General features: G+C 34.8%; 1 protein-coding gene across 1 annotated transcript in view; it reads left to right on the forward strand.

The window, feature by feature from the left end:
* LOC110025675 (two pore calcium channel protein 1) overlaps window positions 1–18113 on the forward strand; it is a 117732-nt gene that overhangs the window by 89385 nt on the left and 10234 nt on the right. The window contains 4 exon segments of the mRNA XM_020726283.1: window positions 7963–8027; window positions 8118–8208; window positions 8395–8481; window positions 9408–9482. Coding sequence (XP_020581942.1) covers window positions 7963–8027; window positions 8118–8208; window positions 8395–8481; window positions 9408–9482 — 318 coding nt within the window.

Genomic DNA, 18113 nt, shown 5'->3' on the forward strand with positions numbered 1-18113 from the left:
CTCAACAGGGATGGTAGGTGGCAAGACGTCCACCTTCAATTCAGTACGAATATATTTTTGAATAAGTTGCTGATCTTTAGCAATATCCAACCTTAAATGAGGATGCAAACGATAGCAAATAGTAGGACTGTGCCCAAAGATACTATAATGAGAGCAATAAGGAGGGTGTGGTTCTATTTCAATCTTTTGCCAATATTCGTTGTGAGTGGATCAAATCTATACCTCATCCGGAGTTGGTTGAGTGATATTTCTCTCAACTAACACACAAGCCATAGACGGTCTGGTAACAGAAAGCATAGGACTATCAACCGTGAGAGACTTACCGTAAGCAGTTGCTAAGAAGTCAAGAATTTTAAAGTTAAACATGTGTAGTTTTAACCCCGGAAACTTTATCCAAACAAGAATGATAGAGGACCCCGCTTTTGGATCAAAGTGGACAGTCCACTTCAAGATTTTCATAAAATGGTTGTTAATCTTTATTACCTTTCGAGAAAAAATACGAGTGTAATCCGCATCGTGAAATAACTGAATAAGTATATTTCCGCCATTAAGTAAGCCAATATTCCATCTACCTGATAGCTTCATAGCATCGAAATCTTTCCGAATGATCTCAAGTTTAGGGTGACCATAAAAGAATTTGCCCACTAGAGCAAAACGCCAAGAAGACGCAAAAATACTTGTTTCAACCTCTGAGAGAAAAAGAGCATGTTTCCTATTTTTTTTACCAAGTCTTTTAATGAATGTGTGATCACCACCATCTTCAAAAGCCTCATGGAAAGATTGTGGAAGAATGCAGGACTTACCAATAACAAATAGGGGCATAAGAACTTAAAATAGGGGCATAAGAACTTGAAATAGGGGCACGAGTAGGATTGTCGCCGACAAGTGTACTGGCATAAGAACAGAGCGTCGAGGCCGTCTCCACTAGTCAAGATGACCATGGCTTGAATTTGGAGCGGCGTGGCGAGCCACGTGATTCTACGACCCAAGGAAGAAGACGTGCGAGGACGGCAAGCAACGTAACCAAACCTTGTATCAGGAACGAAAGACGACGACATCGTGAGAGCTGTCTACAAACGCCGACGAAATTGCGAGACGATGACGACGCGTCAAGCAAGAAGACGACGTCATGCGAGTTGTCTGCAAACACTGATGAGGCAATCAGAAAAGCAGAAGGCTGGGTGCGAAGCAATTTGTCGTCGAGTATGAGGAAACCGTTCGTCGTGGAAAACGACGAAGTCAATGGAGTGAAAAGGCAAAAGATTCAAAGCGGGAATCGCCATCAAGCGAAAACCCTAGCAGAGTTGCACGCCGACGACCCGTTGTGTATATATATATAGACACATACATACTTGTAGATACATACTAGTACATACATCTAGATACATACATACCTACAAAATTTTATTAACCTGGTAAAGAGAAAGTATAATAAGGGCAGTTAATAGAAATACCTTAGTTAAAAAAGAAATATAACGGGATAATACAAAAGCATTTGGGTTACCTAGCTTGAAGTGTAGTGAATATTGGAGAGTGACGACAGACGTTCTTCTAATTTATGTCTTTTTTAGTATAAAAAATATAGAATCTTTTATCTTTGAAAGAGTCAGTATTCTGATGCTCCAATCGGAATCAAAATCCAGTTGTAGCAAAATGATTCTCATTATGTTCAGAAATTAGAAGAAACTTTGTCATTGAAGAACTTTTAGAGTATTCTTTGTGGTAATATCGACAATTGAAGAAATTAATACTAAAGGGTAATAGGAGGGAAAATACCAATCAATGACCTTGGCTCACAGTTTTGTGAGCAAATTTGATTTGATGAGGGGAGGCCTTCCCCCAAACAATTGGGAGGATCAATATAAAAATCTAACAGAAGGGTCTCTGATAGAAATTTTGGAAGCCTCAACTTAGGCTGTGCTTTGAAAAATTAAGAAAAGTTATGCTGAAAAGTTTTGCAAGCGGAGAAAATTGAAGAAAATTTTCAAATTTGACTTTTTGTCGATATCCTAATAACTCTATGGTCTTTTGACAAGGGTAACTTTAGGGTACGTTTGTTTTGATTGTGGTTGTACAAAAGCTCAGCTTAAAAGTTGTGAAAAATCTGCTGTTCAAAAGCTTGTGTTTCAGAAAGAGTAAGTTTGTTTGAAAAACACAGTCTTGAAAGTGTTGCCTGTGGACAAACGTTTGAAATACCTGTTTATATATATTATATAGAATTCATAGGTATTTTTGATGTATGTAATTCTCATATTTAATTGTATTATCTAAACAAACAAAAATGCAAAAGTAAATCGAAGTTAAATTATAGAATCAAGAGAAGACTAGATTTTAGAAATTGCATTTTTCTAAAAGTTATTCTCTTGAGTAAAATTAAAAAAGATATTTATTAAAATAGACATATTTGGAATAAGGCCAATGATTGTGAGTCAAGTACTATACACTCAACACCTTTTTCATGACATATATGACAACATATTGTAGTACATTGAAATAAGGAGAACATAAATCCAAATTTTTGCGGCAAAAAATAGTCACACAAATATGAGTTAAGCAAAATTCCTTTAACATAAGCTGCACCACAATTGGACCTATGAGTTCTGTTACTAATAAATCCTAAGTTGGTGCAGTTTGTATTTCAAGTTACATTAACACTTTCAAAAAAAAGACAACGCTAACAGCAATAACATAAATGCTTTGACCACGAAATCTAATAAGAGCAAGTTTTTCATAAGAAATTTCAAGTCTTCAAGATTTTTCTTAATCGTAACTTCAGGCACATTTTCTTTTTCACACGTCGTTCTAATGTTGCATCGCGTCGTTCATCCACCGACTGAGAATATTTATGATCTTCGTTCGATCGATTTCTGAGACGTCTATAGAAATTTCTGCAAGCATTAACACCTTTTTTAAGTTGTGAAAATAATGCATAAAAAGGTGCAATCACAATATGTTTGTCGATGCTTCATCTCCTTAGAACTTGTTCATTTTCGATAATCTAGTCTTGTAAATTATTAGTGAGAACATATCTAGTGAGGGAGAAGAAAGAAATAAGTCAAAAAAATTTGTGTTGATCCAACACAAATAACAAAGTTCATAAGATATAAAAAATTGCAAATGAATCTCACCACATTCAATTGTTGAAAAATGCCGGTTGAAAAGGAAGTCAACATTTCGTTTAAGCGACAAGTTATGTAATCCGAGAAGCAAAATCATAAATAATCATATTGAACATATCGTTTACAAAGGTCATAATCTCAAAAAAGCAGAGAAAAGGACCAGGTGGATTAGAGACCCTGGTAAGTGCACATTTAAAAGAAAGATGATTAAAACAATATTCTAAATGTAACTTTATTATTCTGCTGCCAAAAATGTCAGAGGTACTGTGTAACAAAGCATGCAAAACTCTTTCGCATCTTCAAGCAATATTACGAGCTAAAGAAAAAGAAAAAACACCAAAACAATATTTTTATCATGCAGTCAATAACTAGGCCTCTTCACCAAGATCATCTATATGCCAAATTTTAACAAAGTAATGCATATGAAGATTCTTCCAAGCATCAAAGCCTAGATTGCCAAAACAAAACTAATTATAATGAACAAACCTGCAATAAGAGCAACATTTTGTCAGCATTCTATGAGATTGACTTGTCCAACAAAAGCAAGTCCATTCAGTGAGAGAAGAGAACAGATATATTCTAGACATTCAATACTAATGCTGTTTTTTCCTTAATTAAGGTTCCTCGTATATTCATTTCACAAAATGGAGAATAAAAATGCCTGCAAGCACACTAAACATGCCACCTTACCTATGCATGAAAAAGGGTATTTCCCTTCTTACTAGTAAAAATGTTGGTATTTTTGATGTGATATGAAAAATTTATGCAGTATGGATGTAAAGTTAAAGTTTAGGTGTTGCATATGTAAATACATAGGAATTGGTTGGTTTGCATGCAAATGCCCTAGTATCATACTTGAAACTTAAGAGCTGTCATGGCTAAATGTTGCTTACATGAATCTTTCTTATGCTTACCTTTTTCTTCCAAATCAAACAACAAAAAACAAGTAGAAGATAGGATAGCGAGCCAGATGATCTATGGAGGCCTCAAATATCATGAGTCCATCATAAATAAATATCCACTTAGCAAATTAAACTAAATTCATCAACTGGTAGAATTTAGCTTCATCCAGAAGTATGTTCCGTACCAATATTTATAGCATCACTTTACAGGGAATAAGCAAACTAAGCTATATCAATACAAAAGAAGCAAAGACTATTTAATTTTCATTAACACATGAAAAAACAAGAACTACATGGAAATATCCCATAAGTGATAAAAAACGCCAATCCAACTTGAAATGTTGCTTTTTGCGCACAACAGAAGTTAAATGTTTCTGTTTATGCACAATGAAAGCTGCACATTCCTATACTGAAATTGGTTCAGTGCTTTTTTTTTGTTCGGTTAGTTTGTATAAAATCCTAATATGGTTGAAATGTGCATGTGTTTGCACCCTTGGAAGCTCTTCTATAACATGCTCACAACTTAGAAGTAAAAAGATTTCAAGCCAAAAAAAAAAAAAGAAAAAAAAGAAAAAAGAAAGAGTCTCTTATAAAAAGAAAAACACAGAAAACGTAAACAAGCGATAAAATATTAGGATTTCATTTCATTTCCTTAATATCTCTTCAATTTAAACAAAAGCTTATAATCTGCATGCTTTTTTTTTGTTTTGACAACTTTTTGTGGACACGTTGAACAAAGTGCACTTTAGTTATACATCAATTACTATTTGATTTAGTAGATTTATTGGCTTTCCATAGCCGTTATTATTTATTAATTACTTTTATTATGCATTATGTAGTTTCTTTTTTATCGTTATTTTGATTTTATTTCATTGATTGTTTTCTTTTTTTCCTTTCTTGTTCGAGTCCATTGTAAGCATTTAAATGCCCCTCTTTGTATCAATGAGAACTATGTTGCTCTACTCCAAATCTCAACATGGTATCAGAGCCTAATCCTAGATCTAGCAACTGCTGGCCTCCTCTACCGGTTCCAGCGGCCGCCACCTAGCCGCCTACTTCCTTTACTGTTCCGATAGCCGGTGGTTTTCTCTTCTAATTTTTCTACTGCAGTTTTTTCCTGGTCCTGCTGCTGTTTTCCTGCTACCGTTTTTTCTGGTTATACAAGCTGCAGGTTTCCTTTTGTTTCCAAGCAGCAGCATACGGGGAACCAATAGCAACCATCCTTTTTTCCTTGTTCCAGAATTTGCCGGTAGCCGTTTTCTAGTTCGGCTATTGCTTTGCCACTATTTGGCTGCTGGAACCCGTATGGTTTTAGCTGCTTTCCTTTAGCCACTGTTTTGTCGGCTGCCTCTTCTATGCTGTTGCTTTGCCGCTCTGTTGGCAACCTACTCCATAGCCACTGTACTCAATATATTTGAATGAGATGGACTCCAGATGGTTGCAAAAGGTTGGGAGGTTTTATGAGGATGAGTAGATTAGAATTTGGAGTACATTGAGATAATTGAAAAGTCTTACACTAAAATGCTTCATGATTTGTGGTGATTAAAAACGGGGAACAATTTTTTAGGTGAATAACTAAAGCAGAAGTGACACACCATTGTTATGTTTTCATTGGAGGAAGATACATATATACCAAGCATTTTTTTTGTCATTTAGCATTCCTTTTTTAATTTGGGAGGTGAAGGCTAACATTTTTCTTTAAGCTTGCCTATTACTCTTCTGGAAACCTATTGTTGAATTCACAACGAGAGGAAAAATAATTTGTAATACAATTTATAGTTTTGGAAAATTTCTCGATTGATTATAATGTGTAGGTTAGCTTAGGAATTGAGATAACTAAGTTATGAACTAGTAAAGGATTGAAATTGAAAGTCTTGATGCCAATTACTTGTGATGTTGATCAATTAATAATTCTAACCATATAATTTGTTAAATATGAGTGAAGAATTTGAAGTTAGGCGCATCCAATCTACTGCTACAGTTTCTAGGAAATAGCTAGTAATGGGAGATGAAACTGAAGGGATAAACGGTTTAAGGTGATATAAGTATATGCCTATAAATTTAATATAATTTAGTCAATGTCAATCCCCTCCCTCTAAAATGCTATAAACAGTAAATTTATTAAGCTTATAGTATGATTAGAATAAGTTTAATTGAGTTGATGAATCATTCTATAAAATTAAGTGTTTTAATAATTCATATATACTTTTTTATTTCAATTTGATCGGAATAAAATTTAGAATTTTATAAAGGATAGTTTAGATGTATTTTGAGGAATGCAAAAAATGGAGTATATTCTAAAACAAGTTCCATTTTAATCTACAGTATGTAGGAAATATTGTGGCCGTGCTATAAAGAAAGCAGAAATAAGGATATAGAAATGATAAAAATAATGACTTTCTATTTGGCAAAAAGGGAAGGATATGTGCTCCTTCCCTTAGTTTCTATGTGGGTAGACTAGGGGTATGTTTGGGGCGGCTGTCCGGTGGCGGTGCAGTGTCGCTCCACAGTTTTTTCTGTTTGGCAATAACTTCATTTTGCTTGCATTTTTGAAAAGCTGCAGTTAAAAATTGTGTTTTCCCACCTCGACTGGTTATCTGCAGTGGCTGCTAGAAAGCTGCGGTATGATTTTTTCAAAAAGATATTGGGGGATTTACATACGTGCCACTAGAAACAACCTATATTACATATTTTATCCCGTAAAATTTAATTTTACTTAAATACCACCCAAAACTTACCAAGCACCCACTTCTACGACTTCATTACTGTGCTCTTCACAGAAGTTTCACGCCATAACAATCTTCTTGCCTTGCAATCTCGAGCACCATTTTGGCATGATATCCCTCTTTTTGCACTAACCCAACCCATCCCCATTTTTTGCCCACTGTGCCCAACACTGCATATCACCTTCCCTGTTCGTTTCTCCCTCCAATAGCAACATCGAGTTGCCTTCTATTCCACTGGTTTGCACATAGTTGTGAGCTTCCTCACATGGGCTTCACTGGCTATCTTCAAAGACCAGCTTTGATTATGGTAGTAGTGGTGAATGCAATGGAGCATAGGATAAAATTACAAAAATGAGCTATAAGGTGGCGGAGAAATGACTATTAGTGTGACCCGACTTGTTACTATCAGTCAAAGTAAGGCGCGCAAAGTTCTGGGCTTTCGAGGATGGTTTAGGAGTTGAAGTAGTTGAATTGTCCAATTACTGGAATGAGGCCGGAGAGATTATTGGAGAGAAATCAACAACTTTGAGGCTATGCATCAAGGAAATTGATTGAGGGATGTTGCCGTCGAGGTGGTTTCTAGAGAGGTTGAGTTGTATTTTGGATAATTGTTGCAGTCGAGTAATCTTCGGCAGGACGTTGTCGGAGAAGAGATTTTGGTTAACGGGAGAGATGATTAAAGATAACGATATGAACGAGCAGAGTAACGGAGTGGTAGAATCGGGCACTTCATAAAATTTGGGTGGTATTTAAGTAAATTTAAAGTTTAAGGTGTTAATTGTGTAATATAGGTTGTTTTTGGTGGTATGTATGTAAATCTACCCGAAGTTTTTTCTTTTTTTTTAACAGCCACAACAGTTTTTTGAACAGCAGCTTCACAACTGCTTCTTCAAACAGCTGCCCAAATAGACCATAAATATGCACTTAGTCTTTGCTTCTTTTCTAAGCCTGTTAAAATGCCATACATTATCTCGGAATTCTGATGCCATATAATTTTTTTTATACTTACAAATTTATCATCATTATGATTGTGATCCCACCACCACCTCATCATCTTTATACAATCTATGAATTTTTTTTGTATATGAAAGTAAACAACATTTACATCATGATTATTTACTTGCTGTAATGTTTTGGCTGCAACTAACCACTTTTTTATTCTTTTTTTCACTTTCGACTTGAGTGTCTTAAACTAATTTCTAATTTTCTTGATAGCTATTTGGTGGACTTGTAAATGCCGGAAATGCTAAACTGGAAACTACTGATCTCTTTGAGGATGAGTATCCTTTTTATGTGCCTGTTTCGTTTTTCAAACAAAATAAATCACAAATCATTCTCTTGGAATTGGTTGTTATTCTTAATTGCTTTAGCTATTTGCTTTTCAACTTCAACGATTACCCCAATGGAATGGTTACACTTTTCAATTTGTTAGTCATGGGTAACTGGCAAGTATGGATGCAGGTATGAATTCAGTGAAACTTAATTATTTTTTGTCCGTGATATAATTGTTCTATATATATTTATTTGTGGATATGTATTTTGGGGATTTGCAGTTTATTGCTATGTGAATTTCATGGGTACTAAATTTTTTTTTGGCTCAAGTTCTGGAAAATTTCAGTGATTTTTCTTTTTTTCTATCATTTCTAGAGCTACAAGGATTTGACAGGAAGTTCGTGGACCCTTGTCTATTTTGTCAGTTTCTATCTCATAACCGTTTTACTGCTTCTGAATTTGGTAAGTTCCTGATAAACATAGCGCCTGTGCTTTTGTAATTAATTTATCTGTGTATTTGCTCAATGAAAACATGATAATGTTGAAGTATTTAGGTTTCTTGTCTTCGAAAAATAATTTATCTCTCTCTTCATGTCTTTTGAATCTTTTTTATAGCTCATGTGTTAGAAATCTTCGTCAAACTACCCTGGCAATGTTGAACAAATACATCAGGAAATGCTGTGGATGGCTTATCATATTTCTTCCATTTAAATGTTTGATCATCACATAATAGGAACATGGGCTGATGTAAAGCACAGCTTTCTTCCAATTTGCTTTTGTTTTACCACCAACCACTCAACAGATTTAAGGCTGTTCTATTTTTCCTCCTCATTTTTCTTTAGCATCTCTCTTGAAAGGGATGAACCTTTCATTATTTGAAAACCACATCTTTTTTTATTAGTGATCATATCTTCACATATTTTTCTGTAAGCTGCTTGATTTCTTCTGATGTTATCTTGTTTTTTACTGCCCTCAATATTGATCATTGGAATTCTAATTTGTGCTTTTTTGATGTAGCATGGCAAATTAGCTTCAGGCTCACCAGTGGTGGGGGTTTTAACTTCTGAGATATTTGGTTAAGAGAAACAAATTCAAAGTATTTTTGCCAATGAAATGAATTTCTCAAACAACTCATTTTTGTCAATTAGAATTCACCCAAATTGGGTGAATTCCAAATTTCTCAGAAATAAAGAAATCTTCATAATTATTAAAAATCTAAATTCATCTTAGCAACATAGCTATCTTTGGCACTAAATATAATACCTTGCTAAGTACTCATAAGATGGAAGCAATGTCATATTTTTTTAAGAAAGATTATCTTGTCCACTTCTGTGCGAGGATTCCTGATATTGAATTATAAAGGCTATATTCCACTTCTATTGTTTCAGGTTATAGCATTTGTCTTGGAAGCATTCTTTGCTGAAATGGAACTTGAAAGTACTACCAAGTCTGACGATACCAAGGTTTGTACATGTATAAGCTGGAATCAGTCAGGGGAAAGATTGTTAGAATTTGTAATAAATCCTATTTTCAGTTTGCTCTCAATTTACTATATTTCTATACTTTATATGTTATTATTTTCATTGAAGGTTTATCTTTCAGGAAGAAATGCGTTTTAAATATTACTTAAAATTTTTTACCTTCACTATGAAATGTTTGGAAATGCATTATTTTCCAACAAGGCGTTGAGTTGTACTTTGTAAGATGAGCGCTTCTGGATCTGTTGGGATTTAACTCTCATTTAGGTTTTGTTGGCCTATAAAATGTAAATTTGAGTATTTGGCAATAAAAGGTTATTTGCAAGCTAGCATGGTAAAAAGTACAATGATAAAATAGATGTGGCAAAAACTTGGGATGATAAATTAAGGAATAAATATATCAAAAAAAATTGTTAAGGTTGAGATAATGAAGATATGGTAATTGAAAATTGATATATCATATAAATGTAAACATGTATGGCAATGGTAGAAAATGTACCATCTAAAGGTTTAAAATTAGCGTCATATGATTAGAAAATAAAATGGATAGGCCTAAGTTAATCTGGAAAGTTTTTTAATTAAATCATAGTTTTTTATCTAGCTAAGAAATGAGTATAACATAGGCAATACCAATGAATTGCTAGATGAAGTGGGAAAAAAAAACACAAAAAAATTAATGATTACTTGATGATTTAGGAGTATTTATCCTTCAGTTGAATTTTGAGGGCTACATAGCTCCTCATATACAGTGCTTTGTTTGAAACTTGATGGATATTGGAGAGTAATAAATCAACTTCTTATTATTGCCTTGCTTAGCAAATAGGATTTGAAATCTTCTATTCACTCAAGCATCCGTATTTTGAAGACTCCTATTTATATCAATAAACTTTTCTGTAACATTGTCATTGATATCTTAGTAATAGGAAGAAGATGATGAGCTAACATACTATGAGGGTTAGATCAATGTTCATACGAGTAGATGAAGAGCAGGCCATATCTTTTCGACTAATAGTAGGGGGAGGCTTAGGAGGCTCAAATTTCATGAAAATATCAAGAATTGATTTCAAATTTTGTGTGTTATTTTGATTCGATAGAGCTATAACCATCATGTTTAAAGGGAATGATTGATCATTTGTATACTTTTCTTTTACCAAGATATTTGATTTCCTTGGTTCTCAATGAGTTGAAAAACATTGTATTTTTGTACAAAATTTAAGAAAAATAATAATGAATTCTTTCTACTTCTACCATGTATTAATATCCATAAGATAAGAACCATTCAACACCTTCTCCAAAGGAGTAACAATGTCCATTAAAATTAGGATTCTTGTCATAAACATCCAAGAAAGACAAATTGTTGCAAAATCCACTTGTAATGATTTACCAAAACTAGATATCAATGAGTACAGGGTGGATTGAATAAGATTGTCTAATCGAAGACCGTAGGTTTTTCGTGAAAAATGGAAGGCTGTTTGTGCTGAAGAGAATGTGAATTTTGTTGAAAATGTAAAGAAATGATTGGCCAAGGGCACTAAATAAATGAAGCCTTTAGCTCGGCAATTACATGAGCGACGTACTAATGGATGCAAGCACCAGAAGAAACGGTCCCAAATGCTATGTATGTAGTAGTCTTAGAGATAACAAGGATCATCTGAATAGTTTCTGAAGGATACGCTTGAATAGGAGACTTAGCCATAACCTGAGGGGTATTTGGTGCTAAGATGTGGGGATTGAATTAGGAGTGGAGATAGGTAGTATGATCGCCAATTAGAATCAAGCCTATAAAGCTGATGGAAACAATCAATGCAATGATGATAAATGCAAAAATGCAAGATTCAACCAAGATGTTATAAATGCGAAACTGGAATAACTGGTGGGGGCATCTCATCTATGATAGTGGTAGGCTAGAGCATGTTAGGTCCAAAATGCTGATTTTAGGCAACATTGTCAGCCAAAAGAAAACCCCCATGAGGGATTGTAGGATCGACAATGCAGATCAAGACTGGACACAACTTAGCATAGCCACTAATGAGAGGTGCATTGAGAGAAGCGCCGAAATGCTAGCTAATGAGAAGCGACAAAGCAGAGACTCACATTAGAGAATTTGAGTGAGGCAGCAACGAGCATGACCAAGATCCTGAATGAAGAACACACTAATTTGCAGCTGACGAAGCATGCACCCAAGTTCAAGTAAGCTAGGGCATGAGGTTGCCCACTTGATGCAACGAGCACAGACTTCCACACAGGATGCAAGATCGAAGGAAATACCATCAATTCTCTTACCTATGAGAGGCAATTCACATTTTCACCCAACAACGTCAAAATGCTTCAAAAACTATATTGCATTCTTGGTAAAGAATCTTGTTAAATGCTATCTGGGAGTCTCGTTCTTGTCCTTGTTTGAGTTCTGCGGCATCTTCGTCTGCCTTCGTCGGAGTCCAAGGAAACCCGCTACTCCTCTGATAGCTCTCTGCTTCGATCGTGACAGCTGCGATCTTCGACTGCTTCCATGGTCTCAAGCCGAAGCCGCGATCACTCACCATCCTCTCTGCTTCGATCGCGATAGCCGCAATCGCTCGCGATCCTCTTTGCTTCAATTACGACAGCCGCGATCTTCTCATTTCCTCTCAGGCAGGATCTCTTTGTTTTTCTTTGGCTTCAGAATCCTCTCCTAATTTAAGGCAGTGCATGATTTTTAGGTTGATTCAGATCAACGATTTGGATGTTTTTGGATTTTCTGGCTTTCTTTGATTTCTAGTTGATTTTGATCAACTTCAATTATATTTAGAATGTCTTCTAAAATATTAGTTATTAGATCTACGAGAAAGAATTATGCTGCATGAGAATTTCAGCTCAAAATATTCTTAAAAGGGAAGGTGCTTTGGGGCCATATTGATGCGTCTTTTTCATCTCCTACTGATGTAAAAGATCTTGGCCAATGGGAAGCAAAGGATGCTCGGATTGCTTCCTGGATTTTCGGATCTATTGAGGTTCATATGATGAACAATTTACGATCCTTTGACACAGCTAAAGAAATCTGGGAATACTTGAAGCACGTTTACAATCAAAGATAATTCTGCGAAACGCTTTCAATTGGAAGTTGACATGAGTAATTATAGTAAGGGTAATCTTTCAATTGAACAATATTATATTGAACAATATTATTCAATTGAACAATATTATTCTGGCTTTCTAAATTTATGGAGCGAATATACTAACATTATCTAATGCTTCAAAGGAGAACTTAGTTAGTCTTCAGGCTATTCATGAAGAAAGTCGTTATGATTAGTTTTTAATGACGCTCGGACCTGAATTTGAAATTGCTCGAGCGGGGTTGCTGAATAGAGATCCGGTTCCTTGTTTGGATATCTATTTTGGTGAATTACTACGCGAAGAACAAAGATTGACGACACAAGCTGTTATTAGTATAATAGGTGGATCATCAGAAATAATTAGTATGACATATGCTGCTCATACCAAAGGGAAGGGATCAGTGCAGTGCTACAGCCGCAAGAAATTTGGTTATATTGCATGAAATTTCAAAAATAAGTGTTTTAATTATTGCAAGCAAAAGGGACATTATTTTGGAGTACCCTACACAACCCGGGAACTGCAAACCATAAGCACTTCATGCCACGGTATCCGACACAATCCTGAATCGACATCCACAGTTGCTGGCAATAATCAACTAGTTGTTACACCAAATATGGTTCAACATATGATTCTCTCTGCCTTTTCTGCTCTCGGGTTTCAAGGGAAAGCTAAAACTATTAATTTACTTTCTGTTGGTCAAATTGTGGATCATAACTGTGATGCACATTTTTCTCGTGATGGTTGTACTGTGCAGGATCAGGTATCGGGGAAGTTGATAGTGAAAGGGTCTAAAGTGGGCAGACTGTTTTTATTATAATTTATGGTTTCTCAGAATATGTCATTAGCTTCTTCAGTTGTTTAGAATAAGGCGGTCATCTGACATAAAATACTAGGTCATCTAAATGATATGGTGTTGAAGCATTTATTTAAAAGTTGTGTTTTTCTTTCTACAGATAAGAGTTTAGTAGTTAACTATTCTGTTTGTAAACATGGAACAAGTAAGACATTATCTTTTCCTATTTTCGACAGTCGTGCCAATAAATATTTTGAGATTATTTATAATGATGTTTACATCAGTTATTTCACATGCTCAATATAAATATTTTTTGACATTTATTGATGATTACAGTCAGATTTTCTTGGATTTATTTTTTGTGTTCCAAAGCAGATGTATTTACTGTATTTCAAACCTTTTTAGCATATGTTGAAACTCAGTTCTCCGCTCGCATAAAATCTTACTGTCTGAAAATGACGGTAAATGCATGTCTCTTGAGTTTCAAGCATTTCTCCATAACAAAGGTATTGTTTATACACCACAGCAAAATGAAGTTGCTGAACGAAAAAATCAATATTTATTGGATACTGTGCGCACATTATTGATAAAATCTTCTGTTTCAGCTAAATTTTGGACTGAAGCTTTATCTACTGCAGTTTATCTCATTAATCGTTTACCATCTCAATAATTCCAATATGACTCTTCCTACTATCATTTTTTTTTATAAATATCCTAATTATCATATGCTACATACTTTTGAATGTGTTTGCTTTGTTCATCTACCTGCTCATGAATGTCATAAGTTGGCAGCTCAGTTAGTACGATGTGTCTTTATGAGGTACAATCCTAATCATAAAGGTTTTGTGTGTTATGATTCAATTAATAGTCGCTGAGATATTTCTCAGAATGTGATTTTCTTTGAACATGAATATTACTTTCAGTATTATATGTCGACACCGGATACAGTTGTACTTCCACAATTTGATAATTCTTTTGCTGATAAACGGTTCAAGACAGACATTGTCTACACATGACGCATGCCCCCTTCACCTTCAATCCCCCCCAAACCCTAATCCAGAAATTGCTTCAATAAGTCGTCGACGATCAACTCGGAATATCCGTCCTCAACATAGATAAGGGTATTCTGCAATTTTAACTAATACTATTATTCTTATCTCTTACTTTCAGGCCGCTAAACAGACTTGCTGAGTCAAAGCCATGCAAGAGGAACTTCAGGCACTTCAAGACAATCAAATTGGGATATTGTTTCATGTCCTACATATGTTAAATCCATTAGTTGTAAATGATTTTACTCTCTTAAAATCCGATCTAATGGCTCTTTTGACAGATAAGACAAGATTTGTACCTCTTAACAATCGAGAGGAATACGGGATTAATTATGAAGAAACATTTTAACCTGTGGCTAAGATGACAACTGCCCGGCTGGTGTTAACTATTCTTGTATCTAAAGACTAGTTCTTAAAGCAGATGGATGTTAAGAATGCATTCTTACATGGGGATCTCAAAGAAGATGTCTATATGAATCTTCCTCCAGGCTTGTTTTCTAGACATTCACATGATGTTTGTAAGCTCAAACAGTTTCTATACGGTTTGAAATAGACTTCACGGGTCTGGTTTGAAAAGTTTTGCAATATCCTTTTTAGCTTCTCTTTTATTCAAAGTCAGTATGATTCATTTTTATTTTTTTGCAAAACTGACAAGGGATTTGTTTTGTTATTAGTCTATGTTGATGATATTATCATCACAGGATCTGACAATCAATTGATATCTCAGCTATAGAAGTGTCTTCAGGGCTCTTTTCATATAAAAAAATTGAGATCATTAACTTATCTCTTTGGATTTGAGGTTCATTCTTTACGCGCTGGTATTTTTTCTCGTCAACACAACTATATGAAGAGACTCATTGCTTTGGCTGGACTTCAAGATGATCGCTCTACTGTTCTCCTTTGGAAGTAAAAGTCAAATATCAACAGAATGATGATGACTTTCTATCTGAACCATCTCTATATCGACAACTTGTTGAGAGTCTCAATTTTCTTACTATTACGCGTTCTGATATTTCATTTGTTGTGCAACAAGTTAGTCAATTTATGCAAGCACCTACACATCTTCATTTAGCTGTAGTTCAACATATTGTTCAGTATTTGAAATGTACTTCTCATCGTGGATTGTTCTATTCTGCGGAGTCTCGTATCACCTTAACAGCCTATAGCGATGCCGATTGGGCTGGTTGTTCTGATACACGTTGATCTATTATTGAATGTTGCATGTTTCTCAACAACCTTTTAATCTCTTGGAAGAGCAAGAAACAAGATCGAGTTCCTTAGTCATCTAATGAATCAGAATATCACGCTATGTCCTCTGCTTGTTTCGAGATCATTTGGCTTCGGGGTATGCTGGCTGAGCTTGGTTTTTCTCAGCTTGGGTCTACTTCTATTCATGCAGATAATACTAGTGCTATACAGATTGCTCATAATCCCGTTATTCATGAGCGCATGAAACACATTGAAGTGGACTATCGTTCCATTCGAGAAGCCTATGAGGATGGTGTTATATCTCTTCCTCTTATCACTTTCGATTTTCAAACGACTGACATATTTACTAAGACTCTTTCTCGACCGTGTCATCAATTTTTTGTCGGCAAATTGATGTTTCTTGATCAGCCAGAATCAATTTGAGGGGCTATATCAATCAGGAGTAAATGAAATCAGACATAATAAAGAGTTTCCTTCTTCGCAATGCTAAAAAAAGGAAATATTATATTTGCATGAATTCTTTTGTTTTAGCTGAATATTTAGATTAGGAATATATATTAATTAGGTTACGTAAGTAGATTATACAGAATCTTCTGTACCTAAAATAGATTGTACAAACTATTATTTATTGGAATGAAAGTAAACGAAAAGACATACAATCTATTTGCTCAAAATATTGACAGAATTTGACCCCATTGTACATGCTTAAGTTCATAATTTTAATAGTTTTATTTTATTAATAGAAAATGCACACTTTTAAGGGGCGTGTGATGTCACACTACAACTAACCCCGTTGGTAGGGTCAATCGTGTTGCGACAGAAGCTGAAAATTTGGTCAGACCAACTCTCACCAGCACTCTTCCTGACTTCTATAATCATGACCCAGTGGGTGATGTATTAGTTTTAACTATATTGCCGTAACTTATGTCATGCATTGCATTTCAAATACATATTCAGGAAAAGAAAATCATAACATCCAAAACAAGAAAACTATACAAAGCTGTTAAATCCAATATAACAAAAAATATACGTACCCAAAACATATCTACAAAACTATTGTGTAAAATCTATAGAAAGACACATCTGCTTACTCGCTCTGGTGCTCATTGCCCATATCTGGAAGGCAACAATAAAGAATATGCAACAACAAGCTCAGAGAAATTATCGAGACTAATATAAGATTTTATACATAAAAAGAAACAACGTGCATGCTCGTATGTAATTATGCATGTCTATACAAAAATCATAACATACTAGTATAATAGAGAGCATGAAAAGCTAACAGGTGCATTAATCATGACTACGGTGTAACATGTAGGTTGTAATCATGAAATCTTTAGTATAATAAAAATCATCTGCATAAATTATTTTATGTAATCATAACAATATCATTTCATAGTAATGTCACTGACTTAATGTATATGATTCAATTATTTTCATATTCTTTCATCATGGGTCATCACCCTGCCCCAAAGACATGTACTATTGATAATGTTTGAGATTCCCCCAACATAGTAGTTGTCAACAACCCCCCTGACGCCAACAATTCTCTAACGTTCTGCCACTGCCTAATTCTATCGGTTCCCAGAGCTTTTTTCCCGTATAAATAGCAAGAGTTGGGAATACTATATCCTTACGTAAAGTACTTGTAAGCGATCATGCAATATTCTACACCCTAACATTTCTTGTGACATTTAAATTTTCGTTATTGTATAAAGCATACAACATTACATGTATCATTGGCATGAAGCACAATAAATAAATATTTGCAGGCAATTAATATCATAAGCTTAATCAATTATATCATACCATAGCATAACATCATATATATCGTAAGAGAAGTAAATATGCATTCATACATTCAATTGCAGGTATTTATTTATAATATGCAGGAAAATCTAAATGCATCTGTATTAAATAAAAATCATATTAAAATCTATAAAAGATTATTATTTTTAAATTAACTTATGATTATTTCACATCACTTGACGGAGCAGTCCTAGGACGAGTGCTTACACGCTCCTCTCTACCTTGTCGCCTCGTATAAACTACCCGAGGCTCGTAGACAATACAATGTTTCATAAAATTTGGCTCATAACATGCATTAACCCAAAACATGCATTAATTTCGAACACATACCTCAAATGGATTTCTCGTCATAATCAGTTCGTCTGAAATTGCCTAATTTTCTTTCTATCACCTCCAACCACACATCCTTTACTTTGATTTCGTGCTAGAAACTTTATGGAGACTTGCAAAGGACTTTCAACACTACTGACCATACATAGCACCCGAAGCTACCGTAAACGATATTTGCATGAAAAATGAGGCTGATGTCAAAATGGAAGGGTGAAGAAGGAAATAAAAGTCTATAATAGTGAGAAGAGGAATTCGTTTCTTTTAATTTCGTTCCCGAAGCTCTCTACAACAAGTTAGGGCTCCTTGTGCTTGTCGGCGTTTAAAAAAGGGGGG

Source organism: Phalaenopsis equestris, unplaced genomic scaffold (genome assembly GCF_001263595.1).
Source record: "Phalaenopsis equestris unplaced genomic scaffold, ASM126359v1 Scaffold000323, whole genome shotgun sequence".
Lineage (NCBI taxonomy): Eukaryota > Viridiplantae > Streptophyta > Magnoliopsida > Asparagales > Orchidaceae > Phalaenopsis > Phalaenopsis equestris.